At 37.4% G+C, this 17,336-nt stretch overlaps 1 protein-coding gene across 6 annotated transcripts in view; it reads left to right on the top strand.

Annotated features, from left to right (window-relative positions):
• Positions 1–17,336, top strand: part of SPATS2 (spermatogenesis associated serine rich 2) — a 138,112-nt gene that overhangs the window by 58,131 nt on the left and 62,645 nt on the right. For 5 of the 6 annotated variants that reach the window (XM_078075955.1, XM_036121099.2, XM_078075956.1 and 2 more), the window contains exon 2: positions 12,539–12,805. Coding sequence is in view for 3 of the 6 variants with exons in the window: in XM_036121099.2 (XP_035976992.2) it covers positions 12,781–12,805 (25 nt within the window). In the remaining 3 variants the exon portion in view is untranslated. Of the gene's footprint in view, positions 1–3,038; positions 3,177–12,538; positions 12,806–17,336 lie in introns of those variants that run through there. The other variant, XM_078075954.1, reaches the window with a different exon arrangement.

Below are 17,336 nucleotides of genomic sequence, written 5' to 3' on the forward strand. Positions count from 1 at the left end.
AAATAAATTTATTTTTAATTGTGGTAAAAAACAATATAAAATTCACCATCTTAACCATTTTTAAATATATGTCAGTACTGTTAAGTATATTCACATAGTTGTGCAACAGATCTCCAGAAATTTTTCATCATGCAAAACTGAACGTCTGTACCTACTAAACAACAATGTCTCCTTTCCCTCTTCTTCCCTTGGCAACCACCATTCTACTTTCTGTTTCTATGAATTTGACTACTTTAGATACCTCATATAAGTGGAATCATTACAATATTTGTCTTTTTTTGTGACTGACATTTCATTTAGCATAATGTCCCCAGTCATCCATGCTGTGGCATGTTGACAGGATTTCCTTTTTTTTTTTTTTTAAGTTTTATTTATTTTAAACAATCCCTACACCCAACACAGGGCTTAAACTCATGACCCCAAGATCAAGAGTCACACGCTGTTCCGACTGAGCCAGTCAGGCGCCCCAGGATTTCCTTCTCTTTAAAGGCTGAATAATATTCCATTTTGTGCATATGCCACATTTTGTTTATTCGTCCATCGATGGATATTTGGATTGCTTCCACCTCTTGGCTATTATGAATAGTGCTGTAATGAATATGGGTATGCAAATATCTCTTTGATATCCTGCTTTCAGTCCTTTTGGATGTATATCCAGAGGTGGGATTGCTGGATGATAATGGTAGTTCTGTTTTTAATTTTTTGAGGAACCTCCATACTGTTTCCATAGTAGCTGCACTATTTTACATTCACATCAATAGTGAACAAGTGTTCCCATTTCTCCACATCTTTGCCAACACTGATTTTCTGGGGTTGTTTGTTTGTTTGTTTGTTTTGGTAGCAGCATTCAAATGGGTGTGAGATGATATCTCATTGTGGTTTTGATTTGTGTTTCTCTAATGATGAGTGATGTTAAGTAATGTTTTCATATAGCTGTTGGCCATTTGTTTATCTTCTTTGGAGAAATGTCTGTTCAAGTCCTTTGACCATTTTTAAATTGGGTTACTTGTTTTTTGTTAAGTTGTAGGAGTTTTTAAAATATATTCTGAATATTAACTGCTTATCAAATATATGACTTACAAATATTTTCTCCCATTCCATAGGTTTCCTTTTCACTCTGTTGATTATTTACTTTGATGTACAGAAGTTTTTAAGTTTGATGCAGTTCCACTTTTTTGACTGTGCTTTGGATGTCATACCTAGGAAGTCATTGCCAAATCCCATATCATGAAGTTTTTCCTCTGTGTTTTTTTCTTCCAAGAGTTTAGGTCTTATGTTTAGCTTTTTAATTCATCTGAGTTAATTTTTGTTAATATAGTGTAAAGTAAGGGCCCAATTTCACTCTTTTGTATATAGATACCCAGTTTCCCCAGCACCATTTGTTGAAGAGAGTGTACTTTCCCTATTGAATGATCTTGGTACCCTTGTTAAAAATCATTTGACCATATATGAGTTTATTTCTAGGCTCCCTATTCTATTCCATTGATCTAAATGTCTGTCTCTATGCCAATACCACTGTTTTGAATACTGTAGCTTTGTAATATGTTTTGAAATCAGGAAGTGATTTTTCTTCTTTTTTAAGATTTTTTTTGGCTGTTTGAAGTCTATTTCTGAAATTGAAAATATATATGCAAAATATAATATTTGTTATTTTAACCATTCACAAGTGTACAAATCAGTGGCATTAAATACATTTACAGTGTTCTATAATTATCACCACTATCCCCAAGCTTTTTTTCATCATCCCCCACAAAAACTTTGTATACCCATTAAACAATAACTCTCCCTTTTCTTCTTCCCCCTAGCTTTTGGTAACCTCTATTGTACTTTCTCTATTTCTCATCCCTTTTAACCCATGTTCCCGTTCTGATGAATATAAAAACCCTGTGCCCTCTTTTGTTGTGATTTGAAGTGAAAAATAAATATAACAATTAATAAGTCAAAGTAATAGGTTTTAAAACTGTGCATGTCCATCCTCTTCCCATTTCTCTACCTTGAGAGGCATTGTGCTACACAGGGTGCCTGCACACGAGCAGCATATGTTTGTATAGCTGGGACTAGGGGTGTTGTCTGTGACGATGGACTTCTTTAGATCAAAGGAGATGAAGATGAAATCTGGTTTGTTGGTTTTCTTAGCTTTAAGCTGTAGCTAATCCAAGACTGACCATTTTGAATTTGCTTTTCTATTTAATAAGCAGCAATAAATTAATATAAACATCCAGATTTAATGTTTTAAAATTTTCTTTGATTACTAGTTTTCCCACATTTCAAACTAATTAAAATAATATGATATTCCATATCTCTTGTTCCCATTTTGGATTTTGTTTTGTTTTTTTAAGATAGCGTGGTGGGGATCAAGGGGGAAGGAGAAGGAGAATCTTAAGCAGGCTCCACGCCCAGCACGGAGCCCAACCTCACAACCCTGAGATCATGACCTGAGCTGAAATCAAGAGTCGGACACTTAACTGACTGAGCCACCCAGGTGCCCTTGACCTGAATGGTTTCTTGTGTATAAATGACTAGCTTGGTGCCTGGGTGGCTCAGTCGTTAAGCGTCTGCCTTCTGCTCAGGTTATGATCCCAGGGTGCTGGGATCGAGCCCCGCATCGGGCTCCCTGCTCAGCGGGGAGCCTGCTTCTCCCTCTCCCACTCCCCCTGCTTGTATTCCCTCTCTCGCTGTGTCTCTCTCTGTCAAATAAATAAAATCTTAAAAAATATATATTCTTTGGGTTTTTTCTTCTAGTTTTTATAGAAAAAAAATTATGTGTTTGAGGTTTTCATAAGGTAAAACACACAAATCTTAAGAGTAAAGCTCAGTGAATTTTTACATATGTATGCACCCATGTGAATACCACCCTAGATCAAGATATAGAACATTTTCCTTCTCAGAAAGTTTTCAAAGGGACACCCTCCTTCCAGAGGTAACCATTCTTCTTCTTTTTTTTTTTTTTTAAGATTTTATTTATTTATTTGACAGAGAGAGAGACAGCGAAAGAGGGAACACAAGCGGGGGGAGTGGGAGAGGGAGAAGCAGGCTTCCCGCCGACCAGGGAGCCCGATGCGGGGCTCGATGTGGGGCTCGATGCGGGGCTCGCTGCGGGGCTCGATCCCAGGATCCTGAGATTATGACCTGAGCCAAAGGCAGGCGCTTAACGACTGAGCCACCCAGGCGCCCCGGTAACCATTATTCTGATTTCTATCACCAGATATTATTTTTGCCTGTTCTTATGCTTCATATAAATGGAATCATACAGTATATACTCTTTGGGTTTGGTTTCTTTGCTTAATGTAATTCCTATGAAATATATCTATATTGTATATAGTAATGGTTTATTCTTTTTTTCTTCTTGCTGAGTAGTATTCTGTTTTATTAATATACTAAAATGTATATTTTTCTTTTTTCCATATTGGGGCTATTATGAATAAAGCTGCTGTTGATATTCTTGTTTGGTATATTTACTTATTTCTTTTGGGTATATAAGCCTGGGAGTGAAATTGCTGGGTCATAGGGTAAGTATATATTTAAATTAGTTAGTGATTTCCAGACAGTTTTCCAGTGTTTGTACCATTTTATATTCCTACCAGCATTATGTGAGAGTTCTAATTGGTCCACATCCTTACCAAACTTGGTACTATCTGTTTTCAGTTTTAGTCATTCCACTGTAATTCTTTTTTTTCAAAAAAAATTTTTTATGTATTTGAGAGAGAGAGAGAGCATGAGCAGGGGGGAGGGAGAAGCAGACTCCCTGCTGAGCAGGGAGCCTGATGTGGGACTTGATCCCAGCACCTGGGATCATGACCTGAGCTGAAGGCAGATGCTTAACCATCTGAGCCACCCAGGCGACCTCCACTGTAGTTCTTAATTTTGCATTTCTCTGATGAATAACATTAAATCTCTTTTTAAAATAAACAAATATAATACATACTGGAAAATGCACACATTGTAAGTATATAGCCTAATGAATTGTTTAATACAAAGTGAACTTGCCCATGTAGCAGTCATGGTCAGGGGTACTCTTCATTCAGTCAGCCAACAAACTTATTGCATATCTACTGTGTGTTAGGTATAGTTCTAGGCCCAGAGATACAAGAATGATCAAGACAGGGGCGCCTGGGTGGCTCAGTCGCTTAAGTGTCTGCCTTTGGCTCAGGTCATGATCCCAAGGTCCTGGGATCCAGTCCCGCCGCATTGGGCTCCTTGCTCAGCAGGGAGCCTGCTTCTCCCTCTGCCTGCCACTCCCCCTGCTTGTGCTCGCTCTCTCTGACAAATAAAAAAATAAAATCATAAAAAAAAAGAATGATCAGGATAGTAAAAATTGCAGTCCTCACGAAGTGTACATTCTATTGGGGAAGAAGGACAATAAAGAAATAAATTAAATGCTAGGTAGTAATAAGGTGTAGAAAAAAATAGGGCAGGGTAAGGGAATGCAAATGTCAGGAACTATTGTTCTAGTTAGGGTGGTCAGAGAAGGCTTCCCTGAAGAGATGACTCACCCCCCCAGGCTTATTCAGACTATTGGCAGAATTCAGTTTCATATGGTTGTAGGACTAAGGTTGTAGTACTGTTTCCCTGCTGGCTGTTGGCCCCAGTGTCATTCTTTTTTTTTTTTTTTTTTTTGCCCCAGTGTCATTTTTTTTTTAACTAACATCTTCTTTCCTTTTTTTTTTTTTAATTTAAATTCAGTTAGCCAACATATAGTACATCATGAGTTTTTGATGTAGTGTTCAACTATTCGATAGTTGCATATAACACCCAGGGCTCATCAGATCACGTGCCCTCCTTAATGCCCATCCCCACACCTCCCTCCCTTCGGCAACCCTCAGTTTGTTTCCTGGAGTCAGGAGTCTCCCATGGTTTGTCTCCCTCTCTCATTTCTTCCCATTCAGTTTTCCCTCCCTTCCCCTATGATTCTCTGCACTATTCCTTATATTCCACGTATGAATGAAACCATATAATTGTCTTTCTCTGATTGGCTTATTTCACTTAGCATAATACCCTCCAGTTCTGTCCATGTTGATGCAAACGGTAGGTATTCATCCTTTCTGATGGCTGAGTAATATTCCATTATATATATATACCACATCTTCTCTATCCATTCATCTGTTGAAGAGCTCTAGGGGCCACCTGCATTTCCTGCCTCATGGCCCCTTTCAAAGCCAGTAATGACAGGTCAGATTACTCTCACACTTTAGATCTCTCTGACGTTTCCTTCTTTCACATTTCTCAGATGTATCTTTCTTTTTTATTTTTAAAGATCTTATTTATTTATTTGAGAGAGAGTGAGTGGGAACAGGGGAGGAACGGAAGGAGAAGCAGAGAGAGAATCTCAAGCTGACTCCCGCTGAGTACAGAGCCTGATGTGGGGCCCAATCTCACCATCCTAAGATCATGACTTGAGCCAAAATCAAGAGTCTGAGGCTTAACTGACTGAGCCACCTAGGCGCCCTTCTCAGATACATCTTTCTGAACTCCAGCCAAAGAAATTTCTCCCTTTTAAGGGCTCATGCGATTAGATTGGGCCCACCTGGATAATCTAGGTTCATTTCCTTATTTTAAAGTCTGTGACCTTAATTACATCTGCAAAGTCCCTTCACAGCAGTACTTGGATTATATTTGATAGAAAAACTAAGGGAAAGGAATCTTGGGGAGATCACTTTAGAATTCTGCTTATTACATAGGTCTTATTAAATTAAATAGGGAGTGTTCTTTACTTTCTAAAAGAGTTTGTGGAGAATTAATATTTCTTTTTAATATTAGAATATAGAAGTTCTCTGGCCTTGTGCTTTTGAGTGTGGCAGGAGGAGGTTTTAAATTACTGTTTCAGTTTCTTGCTACAGGTCTGTTGAGGTTTCTATTTCAGTCGTTTAAGTGTCTGCCTTTGTCTCAAGTCATGATCCCACGTTCCTGGGATCTAGTCCTGGGATTGAGCCTGCTTCTCCCTCTGCCCCTCCCCCCTGCTTGTGCACTCTCTTGCTCCCTCTCAAATAAATAAATGAAATCTTAAAAAAAAAAAGAGAGAATTAAACACAACCCTGGATGCTCTAACTTTATGGGTCTCTATTTTTCCTCCAGAAAATAAAAAGAACAAAGTCACCACTCTCACAATAACTGGAAGAAAACTCAGTAGAAACTCAACACTCTTTCTCAATGAGAAGTACCTGATGTATATTTTGTTTAATAAAGACTGCTGATATCTGCTTAGTGTGTCTATACACTAAGCCAGTTTAAGAATGTGATCTGTAATTTGCAGTCTTAATTACATGGAGAAAAAGTGAATGGGATTATTAATGCTGTGAAAAGCAACAGTGACCTACCCACCAAGTGGCAAGGTGGAGATAATTAATCTGGTCAATTAAAAAGAAATATATAATTTAAAATGCAGAGGCTTCCAGATGGTGAGTTAGTCTCTTAGTTGCTTGCTCTGGACATTATAAAATGCATCTTAACTTATCATAGCCTACTTTAATACTAGTTTAATTCTATAGGTTAGCTTCCCCCCCCTCCTTTGTACAATTGTTGCCAGATATGTTACATCTATATTTGTTATAAACTGAAAAATACAGTATTGTTATTACTGCTTTATATAATCTTTTAAATAAATTAAGAGAAGAAAATAAAAATATATTTATTCAGTCTTTTATATTTACCAATATATTTACTTTTTCCAGTGCTCTTCATTTCTTTGTGTAGATTTAGGTTACCATCTGGTGTCATTTTCTTTCAGCCTGTGAGATTTTCTGTAGTATTTTTTGTAAGTCAGGTTTGCCAGCAATGGATTCCTAAGTCATTGGGGTGTCTTTATTTCACTGTCATTTTTTTACCTTCATTTTTTTTTTCCTTCCCCCCACCTTCATTTTTTAAAGGTGGTTTTGCTGAATATAGAATTCTTGCTTTTTTCCATTGCATGTTTTTTCCTGCTTTGTCAAAGATTATTTGACCATAGAGTTGAGGGTCCATATCTGGGTTCTCTATTCTGTTCCCTTGGTCTGTATGTCTGTTTTTGTGCCAGTACCATGCTGTCTTGGTGATTACAGCTTTGTAATATAGCTTGAAATTGGGCAACGTGATGCCCCCAGCTTTGTTTTTCTTTTTCAACATTTCCTTGGCAATTCGGGGTCTTTTCTGATTCCATACAAATTTTAGGATTGTTTGTTCCAGCACTTTGAAAAATGTCATTGGAATTTTGATCGGGATGACATTGAAGGTATAGATTGCTCTGGGTAGCATAGACATTTTAACAGTGTTTATTCTTCCGATCCAAAGACAGTCTCTTCAATAAATGGTGCTGGGAAAATTGGACAGCCACATGCAGAAGAATGAAACTCAACCATTCTCTAACACCGTACACAAAGATAAACTCAAAATGGATGAAAGACCTCAATGTGAGACAGGAATCCATCAAAATCCTAGAGGAGAACATAGGCAGTAACCTCTTTGACATCGGCCACAGCAACTTCTTTCAAGATACATCTCCAAAAGCTAGTGAAACAAAAGCAAAAATGAGCTTTTGGGACTTCATCAAGATAAAAAGCTTCTTTTTTTTTTTTTTTTTAAGATTTTATTTATTTGAGAGAGAGAGAGAGCACAAGCAGGGGGAGGGGCAGATGGAGAAGCAGGCTCTCCGCTGAGCAAGGAGCCCGATATGGGACTCGATCCCAGGACTCTGGGATCATGACCTGAGCTGAAGGCAGACGCTCAACCAACTGAGCCACCCAGGCGTCCCAAGATAAAAAGCTTCTGCACAGCAAAGGAAACAGTTAACAAAACAAAGAGGCAACCCACAGAATGGGAGAAGATATTTGCAAATGACACCACAGATAAAGGGCTGGTATCCAAGATTTATAAAGAACTTCTCAAACTCATCCACAGCAAAGCATACTTCTGATACTGCCCGCGGTATTTTATATCAAAAAAGCCAATGAAGAACAAATAAACACCCATCAGGCAGTCTGCACCTGTTAAAGAATTAAAAAAAAAAAAAAAAAAAAAAAGAACTTCTCAAACTCAACACCCAGAAAACAAATAATCAAGTCAAAATATGGGCAGAAGGTATGAAAAGACACTTCTCTGAAGAAGACATACAAATGGCTAACAGACACATGAAAAAATGTTCATCATCATTAGCCATTAGGGAAATTCAAATAAAACCACATTGAGATACCATCTTACACCAGTTAGAATGGCAAAAATGGACAGGGCAAGAAACAACAAATGTTGGAGAGGTTGTGGAGAAAGGGGAACCCTCTTACACTGTTGGTGGGAATGCAAGTTGGTACAGCCACTTTGGAAAACAGTATGGAGGTGCCTCAAAATTTTAAAAATAGAGCTACCCTATGACCCAGCAATTGCACTCCTGGGTATTTACCCCAAAGACACAGATGCAGTGAAAAGAAGAGCCATATGCACCCCAATGTTCATAGCAGCAATGTCCGCAATAGCCAAACTGTGGAAAGAGCCGAGATGCCCTTAAACAGAAGAATGGATAAAGATGTGATCCATGTATACAATGGAATATTAGCCATCAGAAAGGATGAATACCCAACTTTTACATCAACATGGATGGGACTGGAGGAGATTATGCTAAGTGAAATAAGTCAAGCAGAGAAAGTCAATTATCATATGGTTTCACTTATTTGTGGAACATAAGGAATAGCATGGAGGACATCAGGAGAAGGAAGGGAGAAATGAAGGGGGGGAATCGGAGGGAGAGATGAACCATAAGAGACTATGGACTCTGAGAAACAAACAGGGTTTTAGAGAGGAGAGGGGTGGGGAATTGGTTAGCCTGGTGATGGGTATTAAGGAGGGCACGTACTGCATGGAGCACTGGGTGTTATACGAAAACAATGGATCGTGGATCACCACATCAAAAACTAATGATGTATTGTATGGTGACTAACATAACATAATAAAATTTAAAAAAACATTCTTGCTTGACAATTTTTTCTTTCAGCATTTTGAATATGTCATTTCACTGCCTTCTGACTTTTCTTGTTTCTGATGAGAAATTAGCAACCGGTTATATTGTTGCTTCCTGGTAAATGAGCTGGGTTTTTTTTCTTGCTTCTGTCAAGATTTTCTGTTTTAGGTGTTTTTTTTTTTTTTTTTTATCATTTTTACTATATGTCTAGGTATGGATTTTATCATTTTTACTATATGTCTAGGTATGGATCTCTTTGTGTTTATTGTAGTTGTGGTTCATCGAGCTTCTTGAGTCTGTAGATGATTATTTTTATTTTTTTTAGAGAGAGAGAGGAAGAAAATCTTTTTTCTTTTTTAAAAATTTATTTATTTGACAGAGAGGGAGGCAGAGGGAGAAACAGGCTCCCCGCTGAGCAGGGAGCTGATGTGGGGCTCGATCCCAGGACCCTGGGATCATGACCTGAGCTGAAGGCAGATGCTTAATCACTGAGCCACCCAGGCACCCCAGGGAGAGCAAGAATCTTATGCGGGCTAGATCTCAAGAGTCTGAGATCATGACCTGAGCTGAAATCAAGAGTCGAACACTTAACCAACTGAGCCCAGGAGCCCCTGTAGATTAATTTTTTAAAAAAATACCAGTTTCTGGGGCACCTGGGTGGTTCAGTCAGTTAGGTGTCTGACTCGATCTCAGGGTTGTGAGTTGAAGCCCCGCATTGGGCTCCACGCTGGAAGTGTTGGGCTCCACATTGGGCATGGAGCCTACTTAAAAAAAAAAAAAATTAGCTTGCATTGTTTTTGGTCATTATTTCTGTCCTTTTTCTCCACTTCTGGAACTTCTAAATTGGAACTCTACAATTGTTATACTTGATGTTGTTCCTTAGGTCTCTGGGGCTTTGTTTTTCTTCATTCTTTTCTCTCTTCAGATTACATACCAGTTTTTCTGATATTTTTTTCTTCTACTCCAGTGTTCAACTCTAGAATTTCTGTTTACCTCTTTTTATATGATTTCTGTCTTCTTGTTGAAATTTTCTGTTTACGGCATTGTCCTCATATTTTTCTTTAGTCCTTTAAAGCAGTTTGAAGATTTTGTTTTAGTTTGGCATTTGGACCTACTCAGAGATATTTTCAATTCCATGATGGTTTTTTTTCCCCTCTTCAGTTTGGGTCATACTTTCCTGCATCTTTACATGTCTCATAAATTTTTGTTGAAACTAGACATTTTACATAATATATTGTAGCAACTTTGGCTGATTTGTTTTTCCCTTGGAGGGTCGTTTTGTTTTGTTGCCTGGACTAAATCTGTGGAATGTTTTTCCTGAGTGTGTGGCTGCTATTACCTGCTTAGTGTTTTGTGTTTTTTTAATTTGTTTTTATTTTTAAGTTTGAGCCCCTATATTGATTCTAATTATGCTCAGATTGGATCATTTTAATGCTCTTGCAGTCTCTTTTTTTCTTCTGAAGGCTTTCCTCCATTCCATTCATTCTATTTTTATCTTTCTTTTTTTTTTTTTTAAGGAGGCTCCATGCCCAGTGTACAGCCCAGTACGGGGCTTGAACTCACAACCCTGAGATCAAGACCTGAGCTAAGGTCAAGTCGAACACTTAACTGACTGAGCCACCCAGGTGCCCCTCATCCTCTTTTCTTTAAGCTGAGGACATGAGGGTAGAGAAGAGCTTGCCATTAAAGAATTTAATCATTTGTGATAGATCTATCTAAATTCTGTTCTTGGGGCGCCTGGGTGGCTCAATCGTTGGGCGTCTGCCTTCGGCTCGGGTCATCATCCCAGGGTCCTGGGATCGAGCCCTGCATCGGGCTCCCTGCTCAGCAGGAAGCCTGCTTCTCCTTCTTCCACTCCCCCTGCTTGTGTTCCCTCTCTCACTGTGTCTCTTCTGTCAAAAAATAAATAAAATCTTTAAAAAAAATAAATTCTGTTCTTGGCGCCTGAGTGGCTCAGCTTGTTAAGTGTCTGCCTTCAGCTCAGGTCATGATCTCAGGGTCCTGGGATCGAGCCTGACGTCATCGGGCTTCCTGCTCAGCAGGGAGTCTGCTTCTCCCTTTCCTTCTGCCCCTCCACCCACTTGTTCTCTCTCTAATAAACAAATAAAATCTTAAAAAATAAAATAAAATCTCATAAAGTGTTTTTATCAGATCCACTCTATGCATTGGTAAATTCCATGTAATTCCATAGGCTTTGGCTGATTCTCCCAATTTGGCTCAATTCTCTGAAAGATAGTAAGCCCCAGAGGTTCAGCCTGTCTTTCCTCAAGTCCCAGAGTGGTTTGTAGAGAATCTTACTCTTGGAGTATAATTGATATAGCGTATTAGTTTCAGGTGTACAAGCTAATAACTCAGTATTTGTATATATTGCAAAATGATCACCACAGTCCAGTTAATATCTCTCACTATACAAAAATTTTTTTCTTGTGATGAGAACTTTCACAATCCACTTTCCTAGTTACTTTCAAATATGGAATATGGTATGAACTAGTTACCTTGCTGTATGTGACATCCCTGTGACTTACCTTATAACTGGAAATATGAATCGTTTGACCCCCTTCACCCGTTTTTTTCTGCGCCCCCTGCCTCAGGTAACCACCAATCTATTCTCTATATCCACAGAGACTCTTATTCTTGGTGGATTTTTTTTTTTTTTTTTAAACTTTACCAGGGCTGTCTACTTATTCATTCTCCTCCATTCATATTGGAAAGTATTATACATAAGGTTGCTCTCATTTCCTTCTTGGGTTGCACCATTCAGGTGTCCAGATATAAGAGTCCTTTGATCATGCTTTCTTTACCCAGAAATCTTGGTCATATATTTTTTAAAGTTCAGTAATATATGGGAAAAAATAGCATTTGTATCTTTACAACTTGCTTCCTGTACTAGTGACTAGTTGAAATTTTGCTGTTTCCAATTAAAATTCCTTTGTGATCTCCCCATTCACCCACCCCCTTCCCCAGTTTTCTTGCAGCTGTATTTGAGCTGGGAAATTGGAAGAGAGGTTAGATACAGGAAATCCTAGAGGCAGAAGAAAGACCCTTGATTTGGGCAGGAAGAGCAGGTGGTAAAGTTCTTAGGGAGTGATAAGAGGTAATACTTTGTGAAGCAGAGTTGGGGATAAGATTTTTGAGATAGATACAAAAGGTAAGAGTAAGACAATTTCTTTCTGAGCTAAGAAGATGGTCTGATTTTAAGGTTAAAGTTTCTTTTTCTTTTAATTCCAGTATAGTTAACATACACCGTTGCATTAGTTTCAGATGTATGGTAGAGTGATTCAACGATTCCATACAACACACGGTGCTCATCACAAGTGCCCTCTTTAATCCCCATCCCCTATTTCATCCGTCCCCCCACCCACCTCCCCTCTGGTAATTGGCAGTTTGTTCTGTATAGTTCACAGTTTGTTTCTTGGTTGGGTCTCTTTCTCTAAGATTAAAGTTTCTTATGGAGCAAAATAATGCTTTTAATGACTATATTCTTTCTAGAGTACTTTCCTTTTAATAGCTAGTTTTGTTTAGAAAAAATACAAACTAAAACCTGTGGGTATCTGTTAGAAATTTTGTACAGATAGCTGTTACTGTAATAGTGAATGTGTTTGTGTGTTTTCCCTCCAGAATCTCCCTGGAGAAAGAGACATGAATGTCTGCAATGATATTTCCTGACAAGAAGTTGATACAAGAGAAGGAAAGGAGATCAACAGCTAGTGAGCAGAATTTCAGATAACCACGATTTGGTATTTATCACCTCCAACAACAGACTTCCGTTGCCTACTTGAATCAGAGATAACTACGGTCAGAACTCAGACAAGGCAAAAGGATACTTTTCATCTATATTTTTTGAGATCAAAGAAACCACAATGTCTAGGAAACAAAACCAGAAGGGTAAGATTACATGTGGGCATAAATTGTAAAAGCATAGTTGTGAAATAATGATCTATATATTTTTAAAAGGTTCTCTTAATGTGTTTTGAATGGTTATATTTTCCCTTGCCCAGTGCAGTATTACTGATAGGTATAATTTATCTCTTTGTCTTGACTGCAATTAATTTTAGAATATAAAACATTCACAACTTTATCTGTTGTCTCTTTAATTATCTTAAGTATTTGTGGATATTAGATTATAGTTTTGTGTGTTACTAGTTTGGGAATTAATTCATTTAACAATTGCTTTTCTACTTCTATAAACGTATTAAATTGGAATATATCTGCAGGAAAGCCAACTGCTTTCTAGAAAATGCACTCTCTGGAGTGTGAACATATGTTAGGGGGCATGGTGGGAGATAACTTACTGCAGGATAGTCTATATCCTGTGAGTTGATGTTTTTTTCATTGGAGACAGGAAAAGAAGCAAGAGTAAATGTTTTCAGTTTTAGATTCCTTCTTTAGCTTTCCTTCTGGGATTATTACTCTAGCTTCTTGTCTAAAGTAAAATACAAGATGCAAAGAGCAAGAAATACCAAGAATAGTTACAAGAAGGGCAAAGACAATAAAGACTATAAAATCACTTTTTCACCTTTTTTAGAATAGCTACAAAAATGCAAAGGGACAAATTTAACAGTAGCTCTAGAACTATTATACATAACTGGAATATATTTGTTAAAAGAATGACCATAGCTATCCTAGCTTTTTTCCCTCACTGAATTTAATTTTCAATTTAAAGTTAATGTTCTTTAATTCAAAACAAAGGTGTAGATCCAGGTGTCATGTGTTAAGTATGAAGGGAAATGCTTTTAAACTTAATTTTGACTTAGTAGTTCACAAACCTTATTTTAAGAAAATAACATACCAGAGCTGCTTGTGGTTTTGAAAGTATGTGGTTACTATACTCATTGTATAGTAAATCTGTATAAAGGAAATCTGAATTCTAGGGAATGGTTAGATTACTAAAGAATGGTTTTATAGAATGAGATTATCAACTGAAAAGCTTTTATAACCAAAGTTTGTTTCTTCTTAGTCATCATGATTCAGTTTGCTTTCTTCCCAGTTACGTTTGAAATGTTGAGGATCTGTTTTCCTCCTACAAATGAGAAATACTATATAAAAATAGCACTCCTGATTTTAAAATAAAACAATTTCATCTGAAAAGTTTAGGTTTAATTTTTCCTTAATAAGTTAACTTCAGCAAATTGCTTCGACCTTGTTAAAACTAGAGTCTTTGTTTAATTCATGTCTGTATTTTGCCAGAGCTGTAAGAAGGATTCATTGCTTTTTATAGTTGGTATTTAATTACTATAAAATGAATTTGAATTTTTGACCATATCATAGGCATTAAGTGCTAACTAATTTTGATTTGAACATAGCCTGGATTTACATGTAGTTGGAAACAAAAGAAAGCTTATTTGTTGTTAGGATTTTCTCTGAAATAAATCTATATGTATAATTTGTTGAACAAAAAAAGCACAAAATACTTATAAAAGCTTGGAGAGAAGCATTTAGTCTCTCACTGTTAAGTATGACGTTAGTTGTAGGGTTTTCCTAGATGTCCTTTATCAGTTTGAGGACGTTCCTTTCTATTCCTGTTTTGTTGAGTTTTTACATGAATGGGTGTTGGGATTTTTGTCAAATGTTTTTTCTGCATTTATTTCAGTCCTCCTCAAACAGGGATAATTTTGCCGCTTAGGGGATATTTGCCAATGTCTGGAGACGTTTTTGGAGGTCACAGCTTGCAGGGGCAAGGTGCTAGTGGCATCTAGTGGGTATAGCTCCAGGATGCTGTAAATATCCTACAGTGCACAAGACAGCCCTCCACAACAAAGAATTGCCTGATCCAAAGGTCAATACTGCTGAGGAAACCCTGATCTATTAATAGAATCATGTGATTTTGTCCTTTATTAATATAGAATATTAATTAATTTTCAGATGATAAACAATTCTGCATTCCTGGTATAAATCCCATTTGGGGGGCGCCTGGGTAGCTCAGTTGATTAAGCGTCTGCCTTCAGCTCAGGGTCCTGGGATCGAGTTCCGCATCAGGCTCCTTGCTCTGCAGGGAGCCTGCTTTTCCCTCTGCCTCTGCCTCTCTCTCTCTCTCTCTCTCTGTCTCTCATGAATAAAATAAATAAATAAATCCCATTTGGTCATAATGTATGATCCCTTTTTTATGTTACTGGTTTCTGTTTGCTAATATTTTGGTACAGATTTTTAAAACTTATATTCATGAGGGCTATCAGTCTGTAGTTTTCTGTTCTTGTGATGTATTTGTCTGGTATATGATTTGTCCTGGAACATACCATGTATGCTTGAAAAGAATGTGTATTGATCTATTGTTGGGAGATTGTTCTTATATATGTTAGATCAAGTTGAGTGATCATGATGTAAATTATCTATATCCTAATTTTCTGTTTAATTGTTCTGTCATTTACTAAGAGAAAAGTATTGAATCTTCAACTACAATTGTTGAATTGTGTATTTTTCCTTTCTGTTTTGTCAGTTTTTAATTTATGTATTTTTGGACTCTGTTATTAAGTATATATACATTTATAATTGTTTTATCTTGTTGATAGATTTATTTTCTTATGAAATATTCTTTGTCTCTAGGAATATGTCTTTGAAGTTTTAATTTTTCTGATATTAATATAGCAAATCCAACTCTCTTATAATTACTGTTTTCAGGAATTATCTTTTTCATCCTCTTTTTTTCTTGGTGGGGGGTGGTGCTGAAACCCTCATCCTTTGGTTCCAGTCTATTTGTGTTTTGAACTTAAGAGGTGTCTCTTGTAGACACCATATAGTTGGATCTTGCCTTTTTATCCAGTCTGACAACTCTACATTTTGATTAGTTAGTCCATTCAACATTTAATGTATTTATGAGCATAATTGGGTTTATGCCTATTTGCTGTTTTCTACATCTTATTTTTTTGTTCCTCTGCTGCTGCTTTATTGCCTTCTTTTTTATATATTTTTTATATTTTATATATTAGATATTTATATTATTTTATATTTTATACTTCTTAGTGTATTAATTCCTCTGATTTTTTTAAAGCTATTTCTTTTTTTTTTTTTTTTAAGATTTTAGTTATTTATTTGACAGAGAGAGACACAGCGAGAGAGGGAACACAAGCAGGGGGAGTGGGAGAGGGAGAAGCAGGCTTCGCGCTGAGCAGGGAGCCCAATGCGGGGCTCCATCCCAGGACCCTGGGACCATGACCTGAGCCGAAGGCAGATGCTTAATGACTGAGCCACCCAGGCACTCCTAAAGCTATTTCTTAAATAGTTATTTTATTAATGGTTGCTCTAGGATTGCAATATGCATCTTTAACTTGTCACAAGCTACTTCCGGTTAATACTGAATTCCAGTAAAATAGGGGTGCCTGGGTGGCTCAGCTGGTTGAGCGTCTGCCTTCAGCTCAGGTCATGATCCCAGGGTCCTGGGATCGAGCCCCACGTCAGGCTTGTGGCTCAGTGAGGAGCCTGCTTCTCCCTCTGCCCCTGCCTCTCCCCCTGCTCATGCTCTCTCTCTCTGTATCTCTGTGTCTCAAATGAATAAATAAAATCTTTACCAAAAAAATCTAGTAAAATATAGTAGCTTTGTTCCAATATAGTCTTGTTTCCTCTCCCCTGCTTTTGTGCTATTATTTCACATATATCACATCCATATATAACCACAACAATATGTTGTTATAATTATTGTTTTTTAAACAGTCTTACGCTTTTTGAAGAAATTTGGAGAAAAGAAAAAAAATATATGTAGTCTTTATATTTACCCAAATATTTACCATTTTGAGTACTCTTAATTCCTTCCTCTAGATTTGAGTTACTGTTGGTTTTCCTTTCAGCCTGAAGAATTTAGTTTTTCTTGTACACAAGTCTGACAGGAATGGATTCTTTTAGACTTTTCTTTTTTTAATCTGGATATCTTTATTTTACCTTCATTTTTGAAGGATAGTTTTGCTGGCTATAGAATTCAGCACTTAGCATATGCTTTTCCACTGAATATGTCATATTGTTGTTCCTCTGTTTGCAATGAATCATTTTTTCTTGTTTTTGTTCTCTTGTTGTTTTCTTGTTCTCTTTGTCTTTAGCAGTTGGACTGATGCAATTTGGTATGGATTTCTTGGGAATTTCATTAAATGTTCGCTGTTATTTCATCAAAAAAAATTTTTTAAGATTTTATTTATTTATTTGAGAGAGAGAATGAGATAGAGCGTGAGAAGAGGGAGGGTCAGAGGGAGAAGCAGACTCCCTGCTGAGCAGGGAGCCCAATGCGGGACTCAATCCTGGGACTCCAGGATCATGACCTGAGCCGAAGGCAGTCGCTTAACCAGCTGAGCCACCCAGGCACCCCTCATCAAAAAAATTTTTTTCCTGCTCCTTTCCCTCTTTCCTCCCCTGCTAGGAATCCTGTGATGTGTATATTGGTAAGCTTAATGTTATCCCACAGGTGACTGAGGAACATTTTTCTTTTGTCTTCTAA

The sequence above is a fragment of the Halichoerus grypus genome, chromosome 6, assembly GCF_964656455.1.
Source record: "Halichoerus grypus chromosome 6, mHalGry1.hap1.1, whole genome shotgun sequence".
In the NCBI taxonomy this organism is placed as follows: Eukaryota; Metazoa; Chordata; class Mammalia; order Carnivora; family Phocidae; genus Halichoerus; species Halichoerus grypus.